Here is a 25,607-nt window from a genome sequence, read left to right as displayed (position 1 = left end):
TGAAAATCTTCAAACTGTAAATTTCATTTTTCCTAAAAGTTTATAATCTATGCATACTGGATTATGACTTTAGCAGTTTACTTATATACTTCAATTATTAATTGTTTTGCAGGCCGTCATCAAAACATCATTGAAATGCTTCACTAGGTTCATCACATTTGGCTTCTAAGAAACCAAACCTACTGTTTATTTTTTTCTCCAGAAGTTTTGTATCCAGTCTTGCTCCAGATCTGTTGAGTGACTTACCTTCCACTTCCCCACCAGAGGCAGCAATTTTAGAGAGGTGTAGATATGTTGTTCCAACTACATCATTTTTAGTAAGACGGTCCCTATGTAAAAAGATAATAATAATAATAGGTTAAGAGCGTCATCTATGAAGATATGTCATTTTAACAATTAAAAAAAGTTAGAACTGGAAAATATCCCAGACTTCAGAAATAATCATGCCCAGTGGGCCTCAAACTTAATTGTACTTAGTAATCAGCTGGAGACTTCTCACCCTCATCTCCTGTCCACATTTTTAATTCAATAAGCCTACAGTGGGGACCAAGAGTTTGCATTTATAAGTATAACCCAATTGATTCTGATAGAGATGGTCTTCCAACCACCCTTTAGAAACACCGATCTTGTGAGGTAATTTATTCTGAAGTTATGAAATTGCAATTGTACAGAGAGGCCAACGGATGTGCCTATGGCTATACTCAATACCACTGTCATAAAATGAATTAATCCATTGTAGGCAGATTACATAATTACGATCATGATGATGATGGTAATGATACTTGTCATGTTTCCACTTTCAGGGAGCTAAGGGTGCCTGCTGAATGCTACATCCAACTAGAACATTCCAAGTACGGTCTTGTTATGGCCAATCAGTGCTAGGAGGCTGGTCTAGTAAAAATTCCATCAGAACATTTCAAGGACTTTTCCTTGCCTTCACTGAGGTAGTTTTACCATTTTCTTTTTTAACAATAACAATGAATTGCTCTCAGAATGTTTTGGTCATTCTTCCCAAGAAATGCTTGACTGTATTTCTGAAGCCTATTCTGGACAGCCTAATGATATTTAAATCCCTGGTTTCTTATCTTGGGGCATTTTCAGAGCACGTTCCCCTTCTTTTGTTTATGAGCAGTTGAACCGAAATAAAGCTTCTTTTGCAGTAGCACTCACTATTATTAAATTTTGTTTTAAGAAAACACCCAGTTCCAGGAGCAATTTATCCTTTCCTCTGGAAGGAAAGCAAAATACCAGAAACAGACCATCCAGAGTAATGTTTCACAATATTCAAATGTTTAATTCTTTTATGTTGAATTAGACACGTATCTATTTTCAACTCACCAGTCATATATTGTCAGTTTTATTTTTTCACACACTGAAGGAAACTACAAAAATGAAACAGAAAAAAGTAGTTATTTCTCGATGATTTAGTAATTATTAAAGTACTCTTACTTTTTCTGAAAAAAAAGAAAGTCAAACCTTGATCTGAAGATTGACGACCTGATTCCACTCTGGGTTTGCATTTTTCTCAATTATGTTTGTACAAACCTGCAAAATCACCAAAGCAAAAGTGTAGGTTTTCAAGTTTCTAAGTTCTAAAAGTTTATAATCTATGCATACTCGATTATGACTTTAGCAGTTTACTTATATACTTAAGAACCTGGTTGAACTTTTTCTTGATTTGTAAAATATGAAATGGGTTTAACATTAATCATTGCTGTTTCAATGCACCAGGAACTTGTTTTTAACCATTTTTTCATTAGTTTTCAGTTGTCAGACTTCTAACATTAGATTAATGTAATAAAGCAAAAGATAAGGTTGATAGAGCATTTGTTATATACCACTTGGGAAGCATCTACCATTAACACATCCAGACAGATCTTTTGACCCCTCCTGCCAGCCTCCCTGTCCCCTACCCCAAACTGGCTCTTGTTCCAGTCTTTCCATCACTTTTCATTCAGGTGGTCAGGCTCAGAACCAGAAACAGCCACACCCTGACACTTCTGTCTTCAAGCTGATCCTGAAACGTTTCTACCCAGGATGCCTGTCGTTGTCTCCTATCTGGAACTCCACACCCTCTCTTGCTTCCTGACTTTCATGTCACTTCTCTCTGTAACATCTTCAGGGGGCCCTCAAAGTATACTTCAGATAAAGCCCCAATCCTTCCCTGCGCTGATGAAGCCCTACTGTTCCAACCCTATTTCTCTCTGACCTCCTAGTTTTCCCCCTTGCTGGCTCCACGGCAGCCACACGGGCAGGCCTTCCCTGCTAACATTTTCCTCCCTGGGGCTATTCCATCAACCTTCTCCCTGCCTGGATGCCTCCTTCCCCTGGTCTCTGCATATCCAGGCCTCTGTTCAACTGTCACTTTCGCAAGGGGTCTCACCTGATAACCTGGATAAACACTCCTCCCCTGTACAATCACTTCTCGTCCCTGCTTTGTTTTCTTTATAGTACTGGGCACCATTCGAAATTATTTCATTTGTTTGCTTGTTGTCTCTTCTATTCCCATATGTTCATTTCTATATCCCACCACATGGAACAGAATCTGGTACTTAATGACTTTTTGAATGAGTCAAATCTCTCAATATTCCTATGTGATTATTATTACCTCCCTTTATAGTACAGGAAATGGAAACTCAGAGGGCAAGCCATTTGTCTGCCTGTGAACTGGGGTAAAGCCTGCATTCAGGACTCATTTTGCCCCAGAGCTGAAGGCTCTTCCACCACAGCCACTGAATCTTTTAGAAAAAAGCATCAGTCATATGTGTGTGTATGTGGTTTGCTGAATTTTGCTTTCATAATTACATGGTACAAACACACAAAAGATTCAAGTTCTTTTTGTCTACAACTGTCCATGATGTGCTATTATTCTACTGTAGAATCTCACTCAACTCTCAACTCTCCAATCTTTGACCATCTCTGTAGGTGGAAGTGGTGGTTGTAGCTGCCCCTACGCCAAGAGTGTCCCAGATTTTTTTCAGGGGAGTGGAATGGGGCTTCCCTGACCCATTCTCCGGTTTCTACAGTTCACTGGGGTATGGAAGGTGAGAAACATGACAGGAGGAGGCAGCAGGGCACTGGGAGGGGGGGTCCCTGTCCTACAGCATTTACCAGGGATGGGTGTGGCTGGCCAGAGAGCTTGCCTAAGGTTAAGATAATGTTTGGACCTGAAAAGCAGTTCCAGAAATTCAGTGGTAGCCTTCCCTATGTTAATCTCTCAAAAGACTGAATTTTCTAATTTGTGTTCTGCATACTTTCCACTCCAAAATAAACCTGTGGAGAAGTCTGGCATGTTCAGACTCAGATAATCTGTGTTCCTGCAGAGTGCCCGGCTCATCAGGGGGCTATTTTAACAAAGAGTAAGTAGGAATTCACTCCAAGGAAAGCACAGTGGTTTTAAATATTTATTCTTATAGCATCTGCATTTAGATCATGTACGAACCTTTTTTCCGGCAAAGGAAACTTCTACAAAAGGATCCACGAGATTTTTCTTATCTGCATTGCCTCCAAATATTTCCTTTACTGTCTGTGAGAAGGCATCATCCACTGGAAGGTAACAGTTATACAGCAGAAAGGAAATTCAATTCTCTTAAAAACAGCAGAAATTTGGCAAAATTTTTAAAGTTCTCTCATACATCAAAATAGTTGCAACAGGCTAGGCGCAGTGGCTCATGCCTGTAATCCCAGCACTTTGAGAGGCTAAGGCAGGCGGATCACAAGGTCAGAAGATCGAGGCCATCCTGGCCAACATGGTGAAACCCCTTCTCTACTGAAAATACAAAAATTAGCTGGGTGTGGTGGTACACGCTTGTAATCCCAGCTGCTCGGGAGGCTGAGGCAGGAGAATTGCTTGAACCTGGGAGGCGGAGATTGCAGTGAGCCAAGATCACGCCACTGCAGTCCAGCCTGGTGACAGAGCAAGACTCAGTCTCAAAACAAACAAACAAAATTAGCCAGGTGTGGTGGCACATGCCTGTAATCCCAGCCACTTGGGAGGCTGAGGCACGAGAATCACTTGAATCTTGCAGTTAGTGAAGATCAAGCCAGTATATGCCAGCCTCCAGCCTGGGTGACAGAGTGAGACTATCTCAAAAAAAAAAAAAAAAAAGACTTGATCTTTTACGGAGGGAAAAAATACAACACATTTTATTCAGTGAGAATAAGATGATTCTCAAACTCAGGCCTGCTTTCAATCGGGAGAAAGGTACTATAGGTCAAAATGATCTAGTCCTAGTCTTTTTCAGAGAAATTCAAGAAAATTTGGCATAATCACAAATAATACACTTAACTACAATCTATAGTTGATTAAGCTAAAATGTAAATAGAGATCAGGATTTTAATTTATTTACTTCATTTTATGTATTTCTTTCTTCTTTAAAAAAAAAAATAGAGACAGAGGTCTTGCTATGTTGCTCAGGCTGGTCTTGAACTCCTTGCCTCAAGCAATCCTCCTACCTTGGCCTTCCAAAGTGCTGGGATTATAGGCATAAGCCACTGCATCCGGCCCATTTGACACATTTTTGAGAGAAAGGTGGGTATGGGGAGGTCCTACAATACCATTTTTTAAGACCATATGATCTTAAAAGAGGAAAAGGATTCCCAAGAAAAGCAGCAAATCCTGAAGAGACCCATGGCCTGTATAGTGGGTGCAGCCTCCTGGGGACTTGGAGAAGGATCCCATGTCCCAGAGCCCAGCAGGAACCAGACAGGCCCAGCAAGGCAGATAGGAGGCTGGGCCATCAGCCGTGACAGAGGGATAACCAGACTAGCTCCTATAAATGGAATCACTAGAAGCGATCCCTTAAATGTATCCAGTCTCTTGCTGAATATATTTCATAATACAATAGTGGCAGACTTCTAGTCATTGGGACGTTACTACCCTTTGCTCAGCACTTTTTTTTTTTTTTTTTTTTTGAGATGGAGTTTCGCTTTGTTGCCCAGGCTTGAGTGCAGTGGCATGGCTCACTGCAACCTCCGCCTCCTGGGTTCAAGTGATTCTCATGCCTCAGCCTCCCAGGTAACTGGGATTACAGGCACCCGCCACCACGTCCAGCTAATTTCAGCTATTTTTTTTTTTTATAGCCGGATAGCAAACACCTTGATTTGATAACAGTTCACATTTTCATTTGGGATGAAAGGGGTTGGAAGTGCTGACTGCTCATGTCTCTTTAGCATCCTCTAGAATAAAGAGAAGATATAGAACACTGATAGAAGGAGAGAGAGCCAAATGGGCCAAAGGCAGGTACTCAACAAGGAACACGAACAGCAACCAACTGGCTGTGCCATGAGTCTGCTCAGGTAGCTTTTAACGGGACCAGAATGAATGAAAACAAGCCCATGAAGCCCTTTCAGAAGAAAAACATACGATAGGGACACCAATCACTATTAGACATTGATTTTAACACATCTCATCACGCAGATAACCGACAATACTGAGGCAAGATTAAATCAGTACATACTCTGGGGAATGTCCTCAGCTCGGTAGATTTTCAGCAAGAAGGTCACCCACCGGAGGGCGATGCCAGCAGGGAGTAACAAATTACTCTCCACATCGTCACTGTCATTATCACGATCTCGTCTCTCAGGCTATTAGGGGCACATGATTTAAATTATACATACAGAAAAGCAGCACTTGGAAAAAGCCAAATGAATGCTTATAAAATGAAACCATTCAGAATTGTTTCCATTAGGATTTCCTGTGTTTGGGACTTAAGAGTTCAACCTGCCATCAGCCACCAGTTTTCCTTCAACCTCAAAACTGCACCACAAAATCAATGCTCATATTTTTGTGTATCTTTCTGTCATTTTATGAGCACCAAATAGTAAGAGAGAGAGAGAGAGAGAGAGAGAGAGAGAGAGAGAGAGAGAGAGAGAGAGAGAGAGAGAGAGAGAATGTGTGTGTTCCTGATGTCCCTTCAACTTCTCTCTGGCCACTTACTATTCTGCAGTTTGCCACCCAGTTTCCTAGAATAATCACTAACCATTTAGGTAGCAATGCCTAATTCTGCAAGTAAGTCATGCTTTCTAAAGCAGTTTTTCTAATGATGCAAGGACATTGTAAAAACACATGCATCTTTTCTCAATTAAACGCTCACTCATAGACACCAGATAGGAGTCTAAGCAAGCTAGAATGATAATTCCATGATGAAGAAAAGAACAGCTTTTGAAGAATAGGGGCAATCAGAGGGTACTGATGGCAAGCTGTGCTCCATTTCACAATTACCCATGCCCACAGGCTTAACTCTTGGTCTTCTTTTTTAGTGAGAAGTGTAGAAAGTAGAGAACGTAGGGACTCACAGGAGGCTCATCTCCGGTTCCCAGGACAAACATGCTGACTTTCATATAACCCTTAGAACCTGAACTGGTATCTTCCGGGTCATTGAGAAGAAGCCACTTTCTCATGACAGCATGGCCTAAAATAGAGAAGGAGTAAAAGGAAAGGGACATGCTAAAGAGATGCTGATAGGTCTGTGATTCCTCTGCCATACGATAAACTGCATTTTCTTGGAAGCCTCCTCATGACACACAAAATTCCCCAGATGAGTCTCCACTTTCATGTCTTGTTTTTTACTCTCCCTGTACCCCACCCCCACCGTTCTGTCCTCATGTAACAAACAAGACTACGCTGTACCAACTAGTTTTATAATTTAACTTTGATAAGGTCAAAATATCCTCACGAAACATAGAAATCATCTATTTTGAATGTTAAGATAAAAAATTAGACATTTGTACTAAGCTACTGTTACTTATTCCCACTAAGCATCCTCTCTTCTCCCTAATATTTTTTAAAAATTCCTTTAATTCTTTGATAACCCAGATTGTCTTGATTCCTGGAATCATCTTCAGAGTTAGAAGGAATGAATTGAAGACTTCAAATTGATGGGAGAATATTACTTACCAGGTTCATCATAAACAAATCCAACATCAATCTGGGAAAACAATAATCAAAAGTAGTCTAAGTAGATTTTAAAATCAGTCTAGTCACTTTAAAGAAGCCATCATTATTATATGTCAATATCATATCTTGATTACACTTAAATTTCCTTGAGACCCACCATTTCCATCTTATCCTCTCTGTATCCCCAGTGCCTTGTCTGATGTGTGGCACATGGAAGACTCTCAGTAAATCACTATTGAATGAATGAGCTAGTCTTAGGGCTGGAAGAGACCACGGAAGCAAAGTGACCAATATGTCCCAGTCTGCCCTGGTTATTCTCAATTTTACCACTAAAATCCCAGGCAAAGTGGGACCATTGGTTATCCTACAGAAATTCACCTGGCCCAGTTTCCTGTCCAATTCTCCTCCTCTTCCTCCTCCTCCTCCAGCTAATGCTACTATTAATATAACCATTGGGCCGGGCGCGGTGGCTCAAGCCTGTAATCCCAGCACTTTGGGAGGCCGAGACGGGCGGATCACGAGGTCAGGAGATCGAAACCATCCTGGCTAACACGGTGAAACCCCGTCTCTACTAAAAATACAAAAAACTAGCCGGGCGAGGTGGTGGCGCCTGTAGTCCCAGCTACTCGGGAGGCTGAGGCAGGAGAATGGCGGGAACCCGGGAGGCGGAGCTTGCAGTGAGCTGAGATCTGGCCACTGCACTCCAGCCTGGGTGACAGAGCGAGACTCCGTCTCAAAAAAAAAAAAAAAAAAAAAAAAATATAACCATTGATTGTGCACTTCAATGTGCCAGGTACTGTGCTAGGTGCTTTACACATACCATCTCATTTAATTTTCTCAATCACCTCATTTTACAGATGAAGAAACTAAGGATCAGAGAGATTGAGTTCCTCTGGGACATGTGGCTACTTGGTGGCAGACAGGGTATGAACACAGGTCTGCCTGACCCAGATCATCCTCTAGGACTTCTAGTGACTAGATCTCCTTTCTTGGAGAGGCAGCCTATTCCACATAGAATTGCTGGGAAGAAGCCAGCTAAGAATTTGTCCTTTCATTCCAGTGAGAGTTACTTAGAGAAACACCCTGAATATCTTGCCTTGTTTGGCTTTCCTTTCACACTCTGGATTTATCATAATTGGCTTTACAGATGAAGCTCTGGGGCCCCCAGTAAGTGGAGATGGATGGTGGGTTTCTTGCCCTGGTCAACACCCCTTCCCTCTATGGCAGTGGATTTGCTTCCATCTACAGATACAACCCTGGGAAGGGCCCTGATATGGCAGCTTCAGGTCATCTTACTTTGAGAGCTCTGTTCAGTGTTACACTTTGGAAATAGACAAGCCCCAGGCAGCCTTCAGCAAGCGTCATCATGCTGCACCCTTACACATTCCCAAGATGCCACCAAGATGGGTACACAGGAATCGCAGTTCTATTATGAAAGTTCTCATCTTTCTGCAAGTTGAATGAAGCAGACTGTTGTCACCCACCTTAAATTCCCCCATCAGACAATCTGCCCGCAGAGAGTGAGAATTATAAACCTGCAAGAAAGAAGAGTAGTGAAGAAATGATTGGCTTTGCCTGGCAGTGAGTGAGCAGCACCTTCCTACTCACTGACCCTTACCCGGATGCTGATGATCTCATCCATCAATTCAGAAGGGGTCATGTTGACATTGTAGAAAAACAACTGCCAAAACAATAGAGCAGATGTTTAAATGTTAACAGGGGACTCGGATTTAATGGGATCTGATGCTATAATTTTGGGGGCCCTCCTAAAAAAATACAAAACACAAATTCAAAATTAGTTTTGACCATGTGAACACATGGCAAGGCCTGGAGTTTAAGCCCTGGAGTTTAAGCTTCATGGTAAACCCACTTCTTCATGTTGGAAAAAGGAGAAAGGAGTAAATAACAAATACAGCATTTAGTTAACTAAATAAAATTGTTCACCTGGGACTAGATATCTAAAGGCTAAATGATGTAAAGATCCAAGCCTAAGCAGGTATGGGGGTTCACCCCTGTAATCCCAACACTCAGGAGGGTGAGAGGAGTGCTTGAGCCCAGGAGTTCAAGGTCAGCCAGGGCAATATAGTGAGAAGCCATCTCAAAAAAAAAAAAAAAAAAAAAAAGAGGAAAAAAGATCCAAGGTGACTTCATGTTGCAATGCTTACTAAAACAATTGCTGCCCGGGCGCAGTGGCTCAAGCCTGTAATCCCAGCACTTTGGGAGGCCGAGACGGGCGGATCACGAGGTCAGGAGATCGAGACCATCCTGGCTAACATGGTGAAACCCCGTCTCTACTAAAAATACAAAAAACTAGCCGGGCGAGGTGGCGGGCGCCTGTAGTCCCAGCTACTCGGGAGGCTGAGGCAGGAGAATGGCGTGAACCCGGGAGGTGGAGCTTGCAGTGAGCCGAGATTGTGCCACTGCACTCCAGTCTGGGCGACAGAGCAAGACTCCACCTCAAAAAAAAAAAAAAAAAAAAAAAACAATTGCTTACAGCTGGCATGACCTGGCGTGTTTTAAATTTCTCTGATATCTTTAGCTGGATTAGTGTCTAGTGACTCTAATTTTACTTCAAGAAAGCATCTTTAAAGACAATTTTGCCCATTAAATTAAGTTAGTGGGCCGGGCGCGGTGGCTCAAGCCTGTAATCCCAGCACTTTGGGAGGCCGAGGCGGGCGGATCACGAGGTCAGGAGATCGAGACCATCCTGGCTAACACGGTGAAACCCCGTCTCTACTAAAAAAATACAAAAAACTAGCCGGGCGAGGTGGCGGGCGCCTGTAGTCCCAGCTACTCGGGAGGCTGAGGCAGGAGAATGGCGTAAACCCGGGAGGTGGAGTTTGCAGTGAGCTGAGATCTGGCCACTGCACTCCAGCCTGGGTGACAGAGCGAGACTCCTTCTCAAAAAAAAAAAAATAAATAAATAAATAAATAAATTAAGTTAGTGCCTCAGCAAAGTCAATATTGACCACATTGTAAAAGCTAATTCTAAGAAGGTTGATTCTTGGGATATGAATATTAGGCATATAGGAGGTTTAACCATGTTAGGCTAATAAATGTTAATCCTAAAAGAAAAAGATTGAGCATTTATTCCAACTGAGACTTTTTCCTCCAACTTTTTACTTAGGAATATTTGTTATCTACAGGAAAGCTGAAAGAATGATAAAATAAATACCACCTTTCACCTATGTTCACCAATTGTTCCATTTTTGGACACTTGCTTTATCTTTCTCTTTTTCAAACTGAACTATTTGTAAGAAAGTTCTAGATATCATGACACTTCACCCCTTCAAAATACATTTACATGCATCTCCTAAGAGCAAGGACATCTTCTTATATAATTGCAATACCATTATCATAACCAAGAAATTTAACATCTAACATACAGTCAATTTTCACATTTCGCCAATCATCCCTACAAAAACACTTTAGCTTTTCAAAGAAATCTAGGATCTATGCAAGAATCATACATTGCATTTGGTTTTTGAGTCTCTTCAGCTTCCTTTTTATATAGAACAGTGCTATTTCCTTCTTTGTTTCTTGTGTTTTTCCTTGCTTCTTCTTCTTCTTTAAATAGAGATGAAGTTTCACTATGTTGCTCGGGCTGGTCTTGAACTACTGGCCTCAAGTGATCTTCTTGCCTTGGCCTCCCAAAGTACTGGGATTACAGGTGTGAGCCACCATGCCCATTGTTTTGTGGAATATCCCACAGTCTAGACTTGGGTGAATGTTTCCTCACTGTTGGGTGCAAATTGGCCATTTGACAAGACTTGACACAGGTGATGTTGATTACTTCCATTATACCACCTGAGGACACCACATCATTTCTTTTTTGTTCCCATTATTGGTGATAGTAAGTTTAATATTATTTGGTTAAAAAGATATATACAGGCTAGGATTTTTTTTTTTTTTTTAAAGACAGAGTCTTGCTCTGTCGCCCAGGCTGGAGTGCAGTGGCAAGATCTTGGCTCAATGTAACCTCCGCCTCCAGGATTCAAGCAATTCTCCTGCCTCAACCTCCCAAGTAACTCAGATTACAGCCACCCATCACCATGCCAGGCTAATTTTTTGTTGTGAGACAGAGTCTCGCTCTGTCACCCAGGCTGGAGGGCAGTGGCCCGATCTTGGCTCGCTGCAACCCTGCTCCCAGGTTCAAGCAATTCTCCTGCCTCAGCCTCCTGAGTAGCGGGGACTACAGGTGCACGCCACCACACCCAGCTAATTGTTTGCATTTTTAGTAGAGATAGGGTTTCACCATGTTGTCCAGGCTGGTCTTGAATGCCTGATCTTCAGTGATCTACCCACCTCGGCCTCCCAAAGTGCTGGTATTATAGGTGTGAGCTACCATGCCTTGCCATACTAGTAACTTTTTTAGTAAACCTCTTTTATATATATATATAAATTTGTTTTTATCATCTTACTTTTGTTTCTCCTATCCCATAAAATTTTTTTATTGATTAATGTACTGGTCTTCTCTTTTGCCAAGAGATCTAATCCCCCTCAAACTCATTAAAATAGGAAAATTCTGAGGAAGGTGGAGATGTTTGCTGGGCTCCTGGGAATGTAGCTGAGTCAACAGGAAGCCTGCATTATCAACACATCGACAGGGTTTACGCGTTAGGCCCAAGTAATCCAGCATCTTGCCTCCTCCCCTCCCCATCCAGTCTTGCCCTCAACGTGAATCTCTCTCTGCCTTCCCTCAAGTCCATTTCTAGTGCCCCATCTCTGTGCAGCCCCTACCTCTTGTGAGAATGTGTATACTACTGTACTTGGCTGCCGGCTGTCGTCTGCGATTCCTTTGACGGGGAGAGGTTATAGGTGAGAAGAAAATGGGGCCTTCTGCAGAGCTGGAAGCCAGTTTGAACAAAGGGGAAGAAAGAGAAATGCTGCATGGAAGAAACCATGTCTTTTCTGAACAAAGATAGGAAAAAAAAAAAAAAAAAAAAAAAACAGGACAAACACCAGGGTTGGGATTAGAAGCTGTAGGGAATGAAGAGGAAGTGTGATAAGACAGGCCTGGGCTGGAGAACAGAGCAGGAGATATAGGCCTGAGGAATCCCAGAAATGTGTCTTCTCAGTACAGTTAGGCAAGACTATGAAAAGTTCCCTAAATATATCATTTCTCCCCACAGCCCAGTCATGGAGTTTTGTGGCATTTGAGATGGTTGTCAAGGTATCATGTATTTTTGTGGAGTGTTATAAAAGAGGGCAATAGAACAGGCTAAATTCTCACTATGAGAGGCAGGGCACAGTGGCTCATGTTTGTAATCCCAGCACTTTGCAAGGCCAAGGTAGGCGGAACACTTGAGGCCAGGAGTTTGAGACCAGCCTGGGCAACATGGCAAAACCCCATCTCTACTAAAAATATAAATATTAGCTGAGCATGTTGGTGTGTGCCTGTAGTTCCACCTACTTAGGAGGCTGAGGTGAGAGGATTGCTTCAGCCTGGAAGGTGGAGGTTGCAGTGAGCTGAGATTGCACCACCACACTCCAGCCTTGGCAACAGAGCGAGACTCTGTCTCAAAAAAAAAAAAAAAAAAAATCAGTATGGGGGGCAAAACAAACAAAACCCCTGTGTGCAAATAACTGCTTTCCTTTAACATACATTATTTTTGCAGCCAAGTATGTTTTGACACCTCTAAAAAACTGGATTAGTCACAGAGAGTTGTCCCTCAGAGACACTTTGCTAATTAGAATAAGCAAAGGTAGATTTCGGAGACATCACGTCCTCTCTCACAAGGGTCAAAGGGATCCATCAGGAAGGGATCATCAAGAAGCTGTCACAAAAACAGCAGAAAGGCAACAGCATCTGAGAGCCACCGACAGAGGGGACCAGGTACTTTTTTTTAAAGGCGCCTCACTATATTGCCCAGGCTGGTCTTGAACATCTGGGCTCAAGCACTCTTCCCATCTCAGCCTCTTGAGTGTTGGGATTACAGGTGTGTACCCCCATACCTGCTTAGCCTTGGATCTTCACATCATTTAGCATTTAGATATCTAAAAGCTAGATATTTTTTAGATTGTCCCAAGTGAACAATTTTATTTAAATAAATGCTGGCTGGGCGCAGTGGCTCACGCCTGTAATCCCAGCACTTTGGCAGTGGGTGGATAACTTGAGGTCAGGAGTTCGAGACCAGACTGACAAACATAGTGAAACCTTGTCTCTACTGAAAATACAAAATTAGCTAGGTGTAGTGGTGCATGCCTGTAATCCCAGTTACTTGGGAGGCCAAGGCAGAAGGATCACTTGAACCCCGGAGGCGGAGGTTGCAGCAACCCGAGATCACGCCACTGCACTCCAGCCTGGGCAAGAAGAGCAAAACTCTGTCTCAAAAAAAAAAAAAAGCTATATTTGTTACTTACCCATTTCTCCAGAAGTGGGTTTACCACGAAGCTTAAACTCCAGGGCTTTGTCCAAGACCCTGCCATGTGTTCACATGGTTACACCTAATTTTGTTCCTGTGATCTCTGATTGGAACTCAGTGGCGTCTTCACCAGTGAAGTTGCTCCCATGTTTCCCTCCCCTGTGGGACTCACGAGCAGAAACATGGCCTCTCAACCCTTTTACCTCATCAAAAAATGGGTTATTTCCTCTCTTGATTCTTGTTCGGTGTGTCTGGCCACAGACGTGAACTTTGACCACAGGTCTTATGTTGTTGCCACTTAACTGTCGGCCCTCAATCACCCGGACGCGGATCTGCAGCACAGAAGAGGGGTGGTCACCCATCCTTTCCCAGCACGTGGGATCCTTAGGATCCTCAGGTGTTGCTTCATTTCCTTCGCCTATTAGGATTGCTAACACCAGGCCAGGGCAGCGGTGTGGTATACCAGGTGCTACCAGTTGGGCGGGGCCACGTGGGCTCATTCCCAAGATGGGAACTGGGGTTGGGTTATAGAGACCAAGAGCAGCTGTGGGGATGAAATCATTCAAAGCTGGCCTGGGAAATGGCAGGGCAGGTGGAGGTCACTGCTCAGACTCCAGCCATGCACCTGGTCTTGCTGAGCCTAGTGATGAACCAACTCCGCAGCTGCCTCCCAAGTCTAAGACAGTGCCCAGAGCTACAAAAAACACAGTATTTGTGCTTCTATTCTTTGATTAGCTCTTTCCTTCTGCCAAAGGGAAGGAGAATTATAGTTTTATTTCTCTGGAGACTGTCATCTGGCTGGACTAAACCCATGTGTGCCTGCAGAAGAAAGATGGAGAGATTTTCTTACTGGGTTTATGCACTGACATCTCCCTTTACTAGTTGAGCCATTGTCCATTGGAATAGGTCCACTGAAACATCACTGCAATTGCCAGCAGATGGGCAATGTGAAGATTAAACAAAGATGCAGAGCACCAGGCCGTTCCTACCTGGAAGTCCTGTGGCTTATTGGACAGCATCCGCCGGCTGTTCTTTACTTTGGTGAGCCTCCGAGCAAGCTGAGCTTCCGACACCGTCCCAACTGGCCCCTTAGGCCCAGGGCCCCTGACTGCATTGTCCAACCTGTCTTCATCACCTTCATCTTCTTCCCCATCTCCTAAAATATCAGAAAGAAACCCAGTGAGGGATAGCCCTTATCCTATAAATGTCCAAAGGTTCAGGTTTCCAGGACACAGTTTTGTCTGCCATCATGTTTTAAGTGTTCCTAAAGTGGCAGGTGAAGGAGATCCTCTTGGTGACACTGACTTGGGACTTCTTGTGACTTGGAAAAATTCTTTAGGAAAATGTGTTCACGGTGCATCAGGGCTCTTGCTCAGGCTGCCTTCAAAAGAGACCAAGAGAATGGCAGAGATCACAGGGACAATGAGAGGAGATGACACCGTCGCACCCAGCCAGGGATCACTGAGTTCTCATCAGTGTCAGGATGGAGAAAGGAAGAAAGGCCATGGAACACTGAAGTCTTACAAGGACAGGCTTCAACTCCATCCCTCCCACTGCAGATCTTTTCTCTAGAGATCTGCTCATGAACTATTTACACTGTTTCCTGCTTGAACCTCCTAATTCACAACTGCTCTTTCCACTCTCATGGCAGAAAAGAAACTCTCCTCATTTTCTTGCCAAGCACCAAGGTGATCATCGTGCTCTCCCTTCCTCCTCCTGGCTTGTCACTTTCACACACATGTGTCCTCTCTTTTATCCCCCTACCTTTCCTCTGCACTCAGGAAAAGGTTTACCTTGCTCAGCGGGGTGAAAATCTCAACCCTCTGACATGCATTAGATCCTACGGCCTCCTGAATATTTTCAGGCTCCCCAGATGTCTCCTCTCTCTTGTGTACCTAAAGGGGTTCTGTCTCTATTGCAGCCTTTCCTATGCCTTCAAGTAGACACAGATCTTTCTCTCCTTACAAAACCAAAAACCAAATATCAACTCTGCCTACTACCTCTCCCCTTTCTTTTATTCACGAGCTCTTTGAAACTCACTGACAAACTTTAACTTTTCTTTTCTTAATACACAAAGAGTTAAAACTTCTGGTAATCTGTACAATATAATCTAAGAGAGCCTAGAAGACAAGCCTCCCTGTCTAGAACCCTGCTTTTGGATGCTGAAACTCCTTCTCTATGATGCAAGATCATGAAACAGATTTAATTTCCACAGTCACCTGTCAGTCATTCACATCCTGGTATGAATGAGTTTCATCAGATTACTATGTAGCATGGCTCTTGAAATCTTGGGTTCTGAAGCCGTGCAGCCTGGGCTCAAATCCATTCCCCACCTTCCACTTTCCAGCTATGTGAGTCTGAGTAAGTTTCTTAATTTCTCTAAGCTTCAGTTTCTTCATTTGTTAAAAGGGTAAAATAATGGTATTTACCACAGGGTTACTGTAAAGGTGTAATTATCTATAGCTGAAGCCTTTAGCACAGTATCTGGCATATAGCAGCACCCAATAAATTAACTTTTTATTTTTCAGTTTTGCTGTACAATCAGTTTCGGTTGGTGTCTTCATCTGTTTGGGCTGCTATAACAAAATACCACAAACTGGGTGGCTTTTAGACAACAGAAATTTATTTCTCACAGTGCTGCAGGTGGGGAAGTCTAAGATCAAGGCACTGGCGGATTTGGTGTCTGGTGAGGGCCCACTTCCTGGTATGCACTTGGAGCCTTCTCTGCCTCCCATAGTGGAAGGAGCAAAGGAGTTCCCTTGGGCCCATTTTTATCAGGGCACTAATCCCATGCATAAGGGCTCTGCCCCCGTGACCTAATCACCTCCCTAAAGGCCCCGCTGCCTAATACCATCACCTTCAGGGTTAGGATTTCAATGTATGAATTGTGGAGGGACACAAACATTCAGACCATTGCAATTGGAAGGGGCTTCTTCTGGAGCACAGGACATTTCCTGGAACCAGCTATGTGGGGCATGGGGATGGGGCGCTAGAGTGGGCAGCACCGCAGGCAGGGGGCCGATAGTGAGGAAGAGGCAGCCACAAGGGAAGAGGGGGCCTCCATATGCACTGCTTTGCAATTAGCCCAGGGTGGGCCCTGCTCCTCACCATCCATTCATTCATGCTTTGCCCATCCTAGCCTGGCTTCTGTTCTTCAAAGGTCAATCACAACCTCTCCTTGCCAAGCTCAGTACCCTTTTCTATATCTCCATATTGAATCTTCCACAGCCTTGAACACCAGTGCTCATATGCATATTTTTAGATCATGGCAGCTCTCCTCCCCCGATCTACTTTTTTGGGTTCTTCTGTGGGCCCCTGTTTTTGTCTCCTACTCATTGAGTGTGACTTCCTACTCTGTCCTCCGATCCTTTGACTCAACACTCTCTAGATCCTCACTTCACACTTCCTTCAAGTAGCCATGGACCCACAGAATGTTGTCCTAGAAGGGATCTTAGAGATCCTTGATCCAACTTACCCTTCACCCCATTTTATGGACAGAAAACCTGAGGTCCAGAAAGCTGAGGCAACTTGCCTGTGGTTAAGTTATTAGAAGCTGAGCTAAAACCAGGACCAAGTTTTCACCCTGTCTCACTGGTTTAAAACCGGATTTAAAACCAGGCTGCAGGTAAAGGACATGTTGTCCTGCTAGTACCTCAACATCTTTTTCAGGCTACTGAGAAAACCTCATGGAAGCCAAAGATAAGAAATCTTTGTCCTCTGCAAGATGATCTGGGCCTCCTCTTGCCTATTCTTGAAGAGACATCAAAAAAAGGGCTTACCTGCTTTTTCTCTTAGGGCACCTGGATGCAAGCTCTTGGAATCTTCTTTGTCCTACTCTCTACCAGGTAAGTTCCTCTCCTCCTTAAGTTTCAGATGAAACATACCATCTTCCAAAACACCCTCCCCACCTTTTCCAGATGGAGTTAGTCCCACTCTGTCCTACTCACACATTGTTCTTTCTAGTCCTTGCCACACAGTCTTGCACCTGCTTGTCAACCCATAGGCTTCCTCTACTCCCAGGCATTTCAGAAGCAGGGAGCTTGCCTTTGCTTCTTTGTATCTGTTGGGAACAAGCCTTCAAATCTGGCCATAAACTGGCCCCAAAACTGACCATAAACAAAATCTCTGCAGCACTGTGAAGAGAAGAAAGATGAAAGAGCTTTTTGTGGTGTTCACGGTGGCCATGATGCCCAAGCTGAAGGTTGTGGGTTTACTGGAATGAGGGCAAGGAATACCTGGCCCATCCAGGGCAGAAAACCGCTTAAGGTGTTCCTAAGCCACAAACAATAGCATGAGTGATCTGTGCCTTAAGGACATGTTCCTGCTGCAGATAACTAGCCAGAGCCCATCCCTTTGTTTCCCATAAGGAATACTTTTAGTTAATCTATAGAAACAATGCTTACCACTGGCTTGCTGTCAATAAATATGTGGGTAAATCTCTGTTCCTGGCTCTCAGTTCCAAAGGCTGTCAGCCCCGATTTCCCACTCCACACTCTATATTTCTGTGTGTGTGTCTTTAATTCCTCTAGTGCCACTGGGTTAGTATCTGCCCCATGCCTTACAGAACACCTTACATAAAGTATATAGAAAGGGCTTGATAAATGTGGAATGAGTAAATAAATGGGAAGGGGAACAGGATCCCAGGCACAAATGTGCCTTCACATTTGAAAAACTACTGAGCAGCTCTCAGAAAAGAATACCCAGACGGTTGAAGGGGTGCTCCTCCCAACCTTGGCACCAGCATCAGGGAAGCACTGGGGGCCAGGCGCCTTCTCTCTGCAAACCTGTCCTGGACCAAAAAATGGCTGGGGCTGATAGCTGTTGGGTTCCTCCAAACAACGAAGACGAACTTCCTTCCGTCATCCTGGGCTTAAGTGGGACATCTTCCTTGCCGTAAATTATACCATTTTGGGCCAGTGATTGTTTATGGCAGTAAGCAGGAGAAAAAGTCGGGGTCAATCATACCCCTTTGCAATGCTGGACTCTGGACAAGTACTCATTACATTCTCAATGGATGCTCTAGAATCAGCCTGCGGATAACGAAGAGCCAATTTCTTCTGGGAACGTCTTCTGCTATTCAGACTTTAGGCTAAAGGGATGAGTCAGAGGAAACCAGCCTAAGCCATGGTGACAGCCAGCTTCTGTGCCTTGCAGCAGAAGAATATTCGAGCAGGAAACCTCCCCTTTATGTGGCAGGAAGCTGCAGGGGATTAAACAATGGTATGGGCTCCACAAAGAATGCTATGGGTTCCACAAAGAACGAGGGGGCCCCTATGGCACTGTTAAACACACCCTCATGTGCAAGCTGTGTCATGAGCAAAATGCTAGCAGTTGTGCTGGCAGGCCCTGTTCATGAGACCCAGGCATGAGTGTGATCCACAGCCAAGTGGATCTACAAAGAGCTACTCTTTCACCACCACAGAGGGCCACACCAAGTCAGGAATCTCCCACTGAACAGGAAGCTGCTAGTTGTATTAGCTTCTGAAGGCTGTCGTAAGGAAGTCCCACAAACTGGGTGACTTAAAACAATAGAAATTTATTGTCTGGCTAGGTGCAGGGGCTCACACCTCTAATCCCAGTACTTTGGGAGGCCGAAGCAGGAGGATCGCTTGAGCCCAGGAGTTTGAGATCAGCCTGGGCAATCATAGGGAGACCCCCCCCCCATCTCTACAAAAAATTTTTTTAAAACTAGCCAGGCGTGGTGGTGCATGCCTGTAGTCCAAGCTATTCAGGAGGCTAAGGTGGGAGGACTATCTGACCCCAGGAGGTCAAGGCTGCAGTGAGCCATGATCATGCCCTTGCACTCTGTCCTGGGTGACAGAGCAAGGAAAGAAAAAGAAAGAAAAGAAAATAAAGAAATATATTCCCTGACAGTTCCAAACCTTACAAGTATAAAATCAAGATGTTGGCAGAGACGTTCTCCCTCTGAAGCCTCGAGGGAAAAATCCTTCCTGTCTCATCCTAGCCGGTAGCTCCCAGCAATCCTAAGCATGCCTTGCCTATGGTTGCATTACTCCAGTCTCTGCCTCTGTGGTCACATGGCCTTTCTCCCTGTGTGTCCTCCCCTCTTCTCATAAGAACAAGTTGGCCAGGTTCAGCAGCTCACACCCGTAATCCCAGCACTTTGGGAGACTGAGGCGGGCAGATCACCTGAGGCCAGGAGTTCAAGACCAGACTGGTCAACATGGCAAAGCCCCATTTCTACTAAAAATACAAAAAAAATTAGCTAGGCGTGGTGGTGCACACCTGTGGTCCCAGCTACTTGGGAGGCTGAGGCAGGAGAATCACTTGAACCTGGAAGGCGGAGTTTGCAGTGAGCTGAGATCATGCCACTGCACTCCAGCCTGGGCATCAGAGAGAGATTCTGTCTCAAAAAACAAAACAAACAAGGAACAACAGTCACTGAATTTAGTGTGACTTTACTTAACTAATTACATCTGCAAAGACCCTGTTTCCAAATAAGGTCATATTCTGAGGTTCCATATAGACATGCGTTTTAGAGGGCCACTATTAATCCACCAGAGAGGCCATCTTTTTTTTTTTTTTTTTTTTTTTTGAGGTGGAGTCTCACTGTGTCATCCAGGCTGGAGTGTAGTGGTGTGATTTCAGCTCACTGCAACCTCTGCTTCCCGGGTTCAAGCGATTCTCCTGCCTCAGCTTCCTGAGTAGCTGGGATTACAGGCACCCACCACCACACCCAGCTAATTTTTGTATTTTTAGTAGACGGGGTTTCACCATGTTGACCAGGCTGGCCTCGAACTCCTGACCTCAAGTGATCTGCCCGCCTTGGCCTCCCAAAGTGCTGGGATTACAAGCGTGAGCCACCACGCCTGGGCAAGAGGCCATCTTTTGTATCTTTCCAGTTTGCTTCCTCTCTTACTCCAGCCCATGGGCAGCCCCAATCTAATGAGCACACTGCCTTCCCTGCTCCCCACTTCCTCCATGTCTTTGCTTTTCCCCTAGCCCAGGTTAGATCCCGCCACCTAACACTGCAACCACCCCACTGCATGCCCCTTGATCCCTTTCCGCCTCTCACTTCACCGTGCTTACCTGGTTTATTCAACCCTCCACTGACTTCACCTCTGCACCCAGCCAGCTGAACTCGGCTGGGAAGCATAGACATCTTACTGGACTGGTCTCACTTTAATTTCCTGATCGCAAACTCTAAGTGTCCTCACATGGCTGCCTGGACATCTTACCACATTTCCAAGACATCTATCCCAAAGCTTTCCTGGATCCTGGTCTGAGATGACCACTAATTAACCAGCACAGTCAAATCACTTTACCTTTCTGAACTGCCACCTATTTTGCATCTTGAAAGCTTCCAACATCCTTTCTTTCTCATTGTCCACTAATGACCTGGCTTCTTATTTCATTGAGAAAATAGGCAATTAGAAGATAATTTCCACATCTTTCCAACTCCAAATCAATCATCTACCTGTATCTGTTGCCTTCTCTCCTGCTACAATTAGTCACCGAACTATCTGTGCTCCCTGACTTGAAGCCAACACTTCCACATTTGCACAGATCCTATCTCCTGTTGCTACTCAAGTTTTGCCTCTGCGATTTCTGCCTCTTTATACGTTCATCGTTTTCCCCCTTTCTACTGGATCATTCCTATCAAAATATAAACATGCTGAAATATCACCGAGCATTTTAAAAAACAAAACTTTCATTGACTCCACAGTGCCTCCTACAGTTACTGCTCCATTTTTCCTGACCCTCTTGGGAGCAAACTCCTCAGAAGAATAATTTTTACTCACATTCTTCACTCTGCCTCTGATTCTCATGCTTCTTCCAGCCAGCCCTCTGCCCCACTAGTCCACCAAAACTGCTCTTGTCAAGGTCGCTAAAGATCTTCATGTTGCAAAATCCAGCGGTCCAGCCTCAGGTCTCTTCTTACTCAAACTCTCTGCAGCATTTGTTCATTTAATCCCTGAAACACTTTCTGCTCTTGGATTCAGCCTATTTGAACTAAAGCGTAGCTGCTCATCCTGGCATTTGCAAATAGAAGTAATCACCAAAGAAACTTCTCTCGGCCGGGCCTGGTGGCTCATGCCTGTAATCCCCACTTTGGGAGGCCAAGGTGGGTGGATCACCTGAGGTCAGGAGTTCGAGACCAGTCTGGCCAACAGGGCAAAACCCCTTCTCTACTAAAAAAAAAAAAAAAAATACAAAAATTAGCCAGGCATGGTGGCGGATGCCTGTAATCCCAGCTACTTGGGAGGCTGAGACAGGAGAATCACTTGAGCACAGAGGCAGAGGTTGTAGTGAACCGAGATCGCGCCATTGCACTCCAGCCTTGGCAACAGAGCAAGACTCCATCTGAAAAAAAAAAAAAAAAAAAAAACTTCTCTCATCCCATCTTCTTATAATACATGAACCCTGGCTTTGATCAGGCTTTTTTTTTTTTTTTTTTTGAGACAGAGTCTCGCTCTTTCACCCAGGCTGGAGTGCAGTGGCACGACTTCAGCTCACTGCATCCTTCACCTCCTGGGTTCAAGGGATTCTCCAGTCTCGACCTCCCAAGTAGCTGGGACTACAGGAGCACACCACCACGCCTGGCTAATTTTTGTATTTTTAATAGAGACAGGGTTTTGCCATATTGGCCAGGCTGGTCTTGAACTCCTGACCTCAAGTGATCCACCCACCTTAGTCTCTCAAAATGCTGGGATTACAGACGTGAGCCACTGCACCCAGCCGTGACCAGGCCGTTTTAATAGAATCACAGAACTTGGAGCTGGAGGAGACCCTACATATAATTAAATCCAACCTCCTGATGTTGTAAGAAAGGAACTTGAGGCTCAGAGAGGTTAAGTGACATGCCTATTGTCACACAGCTTGATAGTGGAGCCAATGCTCAAATCCAGATCTGTTGATTCAGAATGGTTCAAGGTTCCTCACTGTCCCTCTCTGGCTATGACAAGCTCTTCACAACTCCCTTGTAGGAATGCCATCCTGCCTCTCCAACAATTATAATGTCACTTGGTCAAATCCTACCAAGCTTCTGACTGCATCTAACACTGACCTGTCTCCTTTCTGAATATCAGTAACTGCGTGTGTGATCCACTCTTCCTTCCTTGTGATGTTTCCATTAACATTTATAAATGGTTCTCCATCATAGCTCCAGCAATGTAATCATTCCTGGGATGTATTGTGTCCTCTTTCCGGAAGCTCAGCAGCAATATTCCTGCCAACTGCCCTTGGGTGCAGTCACTTATGATAATGACACTTGCCTACATGGCTTCTGTCCACCCACTCAGTGCTGAAGAGTTGGCAGCCCTAGAGGACCTGGTGATACAGTCAAGTTTGCCTTTGGCATCCCCAACTGTGCCTTTCCCCAGTGCATATCAATGTCCCTTCTTCCTCCAGGCTCCCATACTCTTCTCTAGTACCACTTCTCTCTACCAAGCAGAAGAGAGTGGGCTATCAGTCACTCAGATATCAGATGTCACCAGATCTGCAGGTCATTGTCCCCTCACCTCCATCACCCCGCTTTGTCTGCACCTTGCCAGGGAGGGAGATCCTTGTTAGAACTCCCCAATGAAGGCAACTCCTAGGAATGGCTGAGGAAGAGGAGCACTTGCTGCTCACCCTGGCTGGACTGGGATCTCCTGGCTGGAACACAAACCCCACTTCAGCCCCTGGCAGCCCCCTTTTTCCAAACATTCTCCCTCTCCACTCATCTCCTCCCGGGCTCAAATGATCATTCCACCTCAGCCCCCAGAGTGGCTGGAATTACAGACGTGCATCACCACACCCAGCTAACTATTTTTATTTTTTGTAGAGTTGGAGTCTCCCTGTGTTGCCCAGGCTGGTGTCAAGTGATCCCAGACTCAAGCGATTCTCCTGCCTCAGCCTCCCAAAGTGCTGGTATTTCTGGCATGAGCTATGGTGCCTGGCCTCTGCCTTTGATCCTCATTCTGCTTTTCAAGATGAAGTCTTGTTAAATGGTGGTACTGGTTAAGCCAGAATTTTATTACTTTGAGCCAAAGGTCATTGCCCAAGCACAACAAAGGGCTAATATCATATTATCTTCAGTGTAAGCTAAAAGGACAATGCAGAACAGGAAAGAGTAAGTTTTGAAGCAGGAAAACAGGTAATATTTTGGAGATAACACATTTTCTTAGCTGGAATGTAGAATAATTTGTTTCTGAATTTCTAAAAGGTTAAAAGTTTTATAAATAAATGCTTGTGTCCTACTGAAAGCAATTCATTACCCCACCCCAATTCCTGGATAAATAACACTAAATGTGCCCTAAGAATTTTCTAGCATATTCTAATACATAGACCAGAGCAAAGGTACCACGGAGGAACCTAAGAGGCAGGGATGCACATGCAGTCCTGGGGGCAGTTGATGAATCAGGCCGTGAGCCAGTCTAGAGAACAAAGCCCAGAGAGCTGTCTCCCTCTGGGCAACATCACGTTCACCAGGCGAAATGTACAACTGGAGCGTTTCTCAAGTGAAATCTGCCTGCATCAGGCTCTCCATATGGACTGGGGACTCCCCTCCACATGAGCTGTATTAAACTCTCTGGAGATGGGAGCCAGATGACTGCACGTTTAAAGATCTCCCTTGATGAGTTCACTGTGTCTAAATATTGAGAATCACTTGCTTATGATGAGCACTTTGATTTTCCTAAACATCCTAGAAAAAAATTGGACTAATATAATCAGTTTACTAGACAAAGCCACTTGATTAGAAACCCAATCCTGGAAACACGGCCTGCAACAATCTTCTGGCACAACAATCATTTTCCAGTTCAGCTCTGACCAAGTCAGTCCCTTGTCATGGAGCACCTTTCATGGAGCCCCATGGTCTTCCCATCAAGGACAAACGTCTCAGCCTAGCACCTACAGCCCTCAGGAACATGCTTCCCTTTCAACATACTTCTGAATGAGCCAGGAGCTATGGCATATTCACTAGTGTTCCCCAAAATGCCCTTCCTTTTTTTCTTTCTCCCTTTTTTTTTTTTTTTTTTTTTGAGATGGAGTATTGTTCTCTCGCCCAGGCTGGAGTGCAATGGCACAATCTCGGCTCACTGCAACCTCTGCCTCCTCGGTTCAAGCAATTCTCCTGTCTCAGCCTCCAGAGTAGCTGGGATTACAGGCACATGCCACCATGCCCAGCTAATTTTTCTATTTTCAGTAGAGACAGGGTTTCACCGTATTGGTCAGGCTGGTCTCAAACTCCTGACCTCAAGAGATCTGCCCGCCTTGGCCTCCCAAAGTGGGGATTATAGGCATGAGCCACCACACCCGGCCGAGAGAAGTTTCTTTGGTGATCACTTCTATTTGCGAATGCCAGGATGAGCAGCTACGCTTTAGTTCAAATAGGCTGAATCCAAGAGCAGAAAGTGTTTCAGGGATTAAATGAACAAATGCTGCAGAGAGTTTGAGTAAGAAGAGACCTGAAGCTGGACCATTGGATTTTGCAACATGAAGGTCTTTAGTGACCTTGACAAGAGCAGTTTTGGTGAACTAGCGGGGGCAGTGCGCCCGGCCCCAAAATGCCCTTCTTAAAAAAATTTTTTTAAACCATATTCAATGGCCACCTATCATTCACTCACTCATTCATTCACTCAACCAACCAAGCATTTATTAACAATTATGACTTCTCAAGGGCTGTGCAAGGCACCATGAATACAGAGTTAAAATGCACAGCTGAAAAAGTACTTTCTGAAAGCAATTGTTTCCTGTATAACAATTTGGTCAATCCTCTCAGGAGGAATGTATTACATTCAGCTCTGGGCTATAGTTATTCATGTTTATCTCTTACCTTCCTACTGAACTGCAAGCTCCTTGGTGGCAAAACAACGGCTTTCTCACCTCTGTATGTCCCACAGTCAGGTGTCATTAATGTTTTCTGAACTAGATCAAATTTAATTTTAAGGCTGGGCTTGGTGGCTCATGCCTGTAATCCCAGCACTTTGGGAGGCTGAGGCTGGCAGATGACCTCAGGTCAGGAGTTCAAAACCAGCTTGGCCAACATGGTGAAACCTCATCTCTACTAAAAATAAAAAAATTAGCCAGGTGTGGTGGTGGGTGCCTGTAATCTCAGCTACTCAGGAGACTGAGGCAGGAGAATCCCTTGAACCCAGGAGGTGGAGGTTTCAGTGAGCCAAGATCATGCCACTGCACTCCAGCCTGGGCAACAGAACAGAAACTCCATCAAAAAAAATAATAATAATAATAAATTTTAAGCAAATGACTTTCGGATTCATGGAATGAAAGACATTTGAAGCGGTGAAGTCTGGCTATGAATGAGTTTTTGCATGTCTATGTTTGGACAGAGCGCAAATTTAGCAGATGGTGCTTCAAAAATAGACATGAGATTTCAAAAA

General features: G+C 44.5%; 1 protein-coding gene across 2 annotated transcripts in view; it reads right to left on the bottom strand.

Annotated features, from left to right (window-relative positions):
- MYOF (myoferlin) overlaps window positions 1–25,607 on the bottom strand; it is a 178,190-nt gene that overhangs the window by 91,535 nt on the left and 61,048 nt on the right. For both annotated transcript variants that reach the window (XM_010379839.2, XM_010379846.2), the window contains exons 6-16: window positions 14,253–14,419; window positions 13,467–13,595; window positions 8,517–8,579; window positions 8,383–8,433; window positions 6,899–6,929; window positions 6,298–6,413; window positions 5,460–5,586; window positions 3,443–3,546; window positions 1,477–1,545; window positions 1,339–1,382; window positions 247–329 (exon numbers count right to left, since the gene is read on the bottom strand). In XM_010379839.2, coding sequence (XP_010378141.2) covers window positions 247–329; window positions 1,339–1,382; window positions 1,477–1,545; window positions 3,443–3,546; window positions 5,460–5,586; window positions 6,298–6,413; window positions 6,899–6,929; window positions 8,383–8,433; window positions 8,517–8,579; window positions 13,467–13,595; window positions 14,253–14,419 — 984 coding nt within the window. The remainder of the gene's footprint in view (window positions 1–246; window positions 330–1,338; window positions 1,383–1,476; window positions 1,546–3,442; window positions 3,547–5,459; window positions 5,587–6,297; window positions 6,414–6,898; window positions 6,930–8,382; window positions 8,434–8,516; window positions 8,580–13,466; window positions 13,596–14,252; window positions 14,420–25,607) is intronic.

This window comes from Rhinopithecus roxellana, chromosome 11, assembly GCF_007565055.1.
Source record: "Rhinopithecus roxellana isolate Shanxi Qingling chromosome 11, ASM756505v1, whole genome shotgun sequence".
Classification (NCBI taxonomy): domain Eukaryota; kingdom Metazoa; phylum Chordata; class Mammalia; order Primates; family Cercopithecidae; genus Rhinopithecus; species Rhinopithecus roxellana.
The sequence above is the reverse complement of the archived record's forward strand: the minus strand, read 5'-3'. Positions and strand labels throughout refer to the sequence as shown.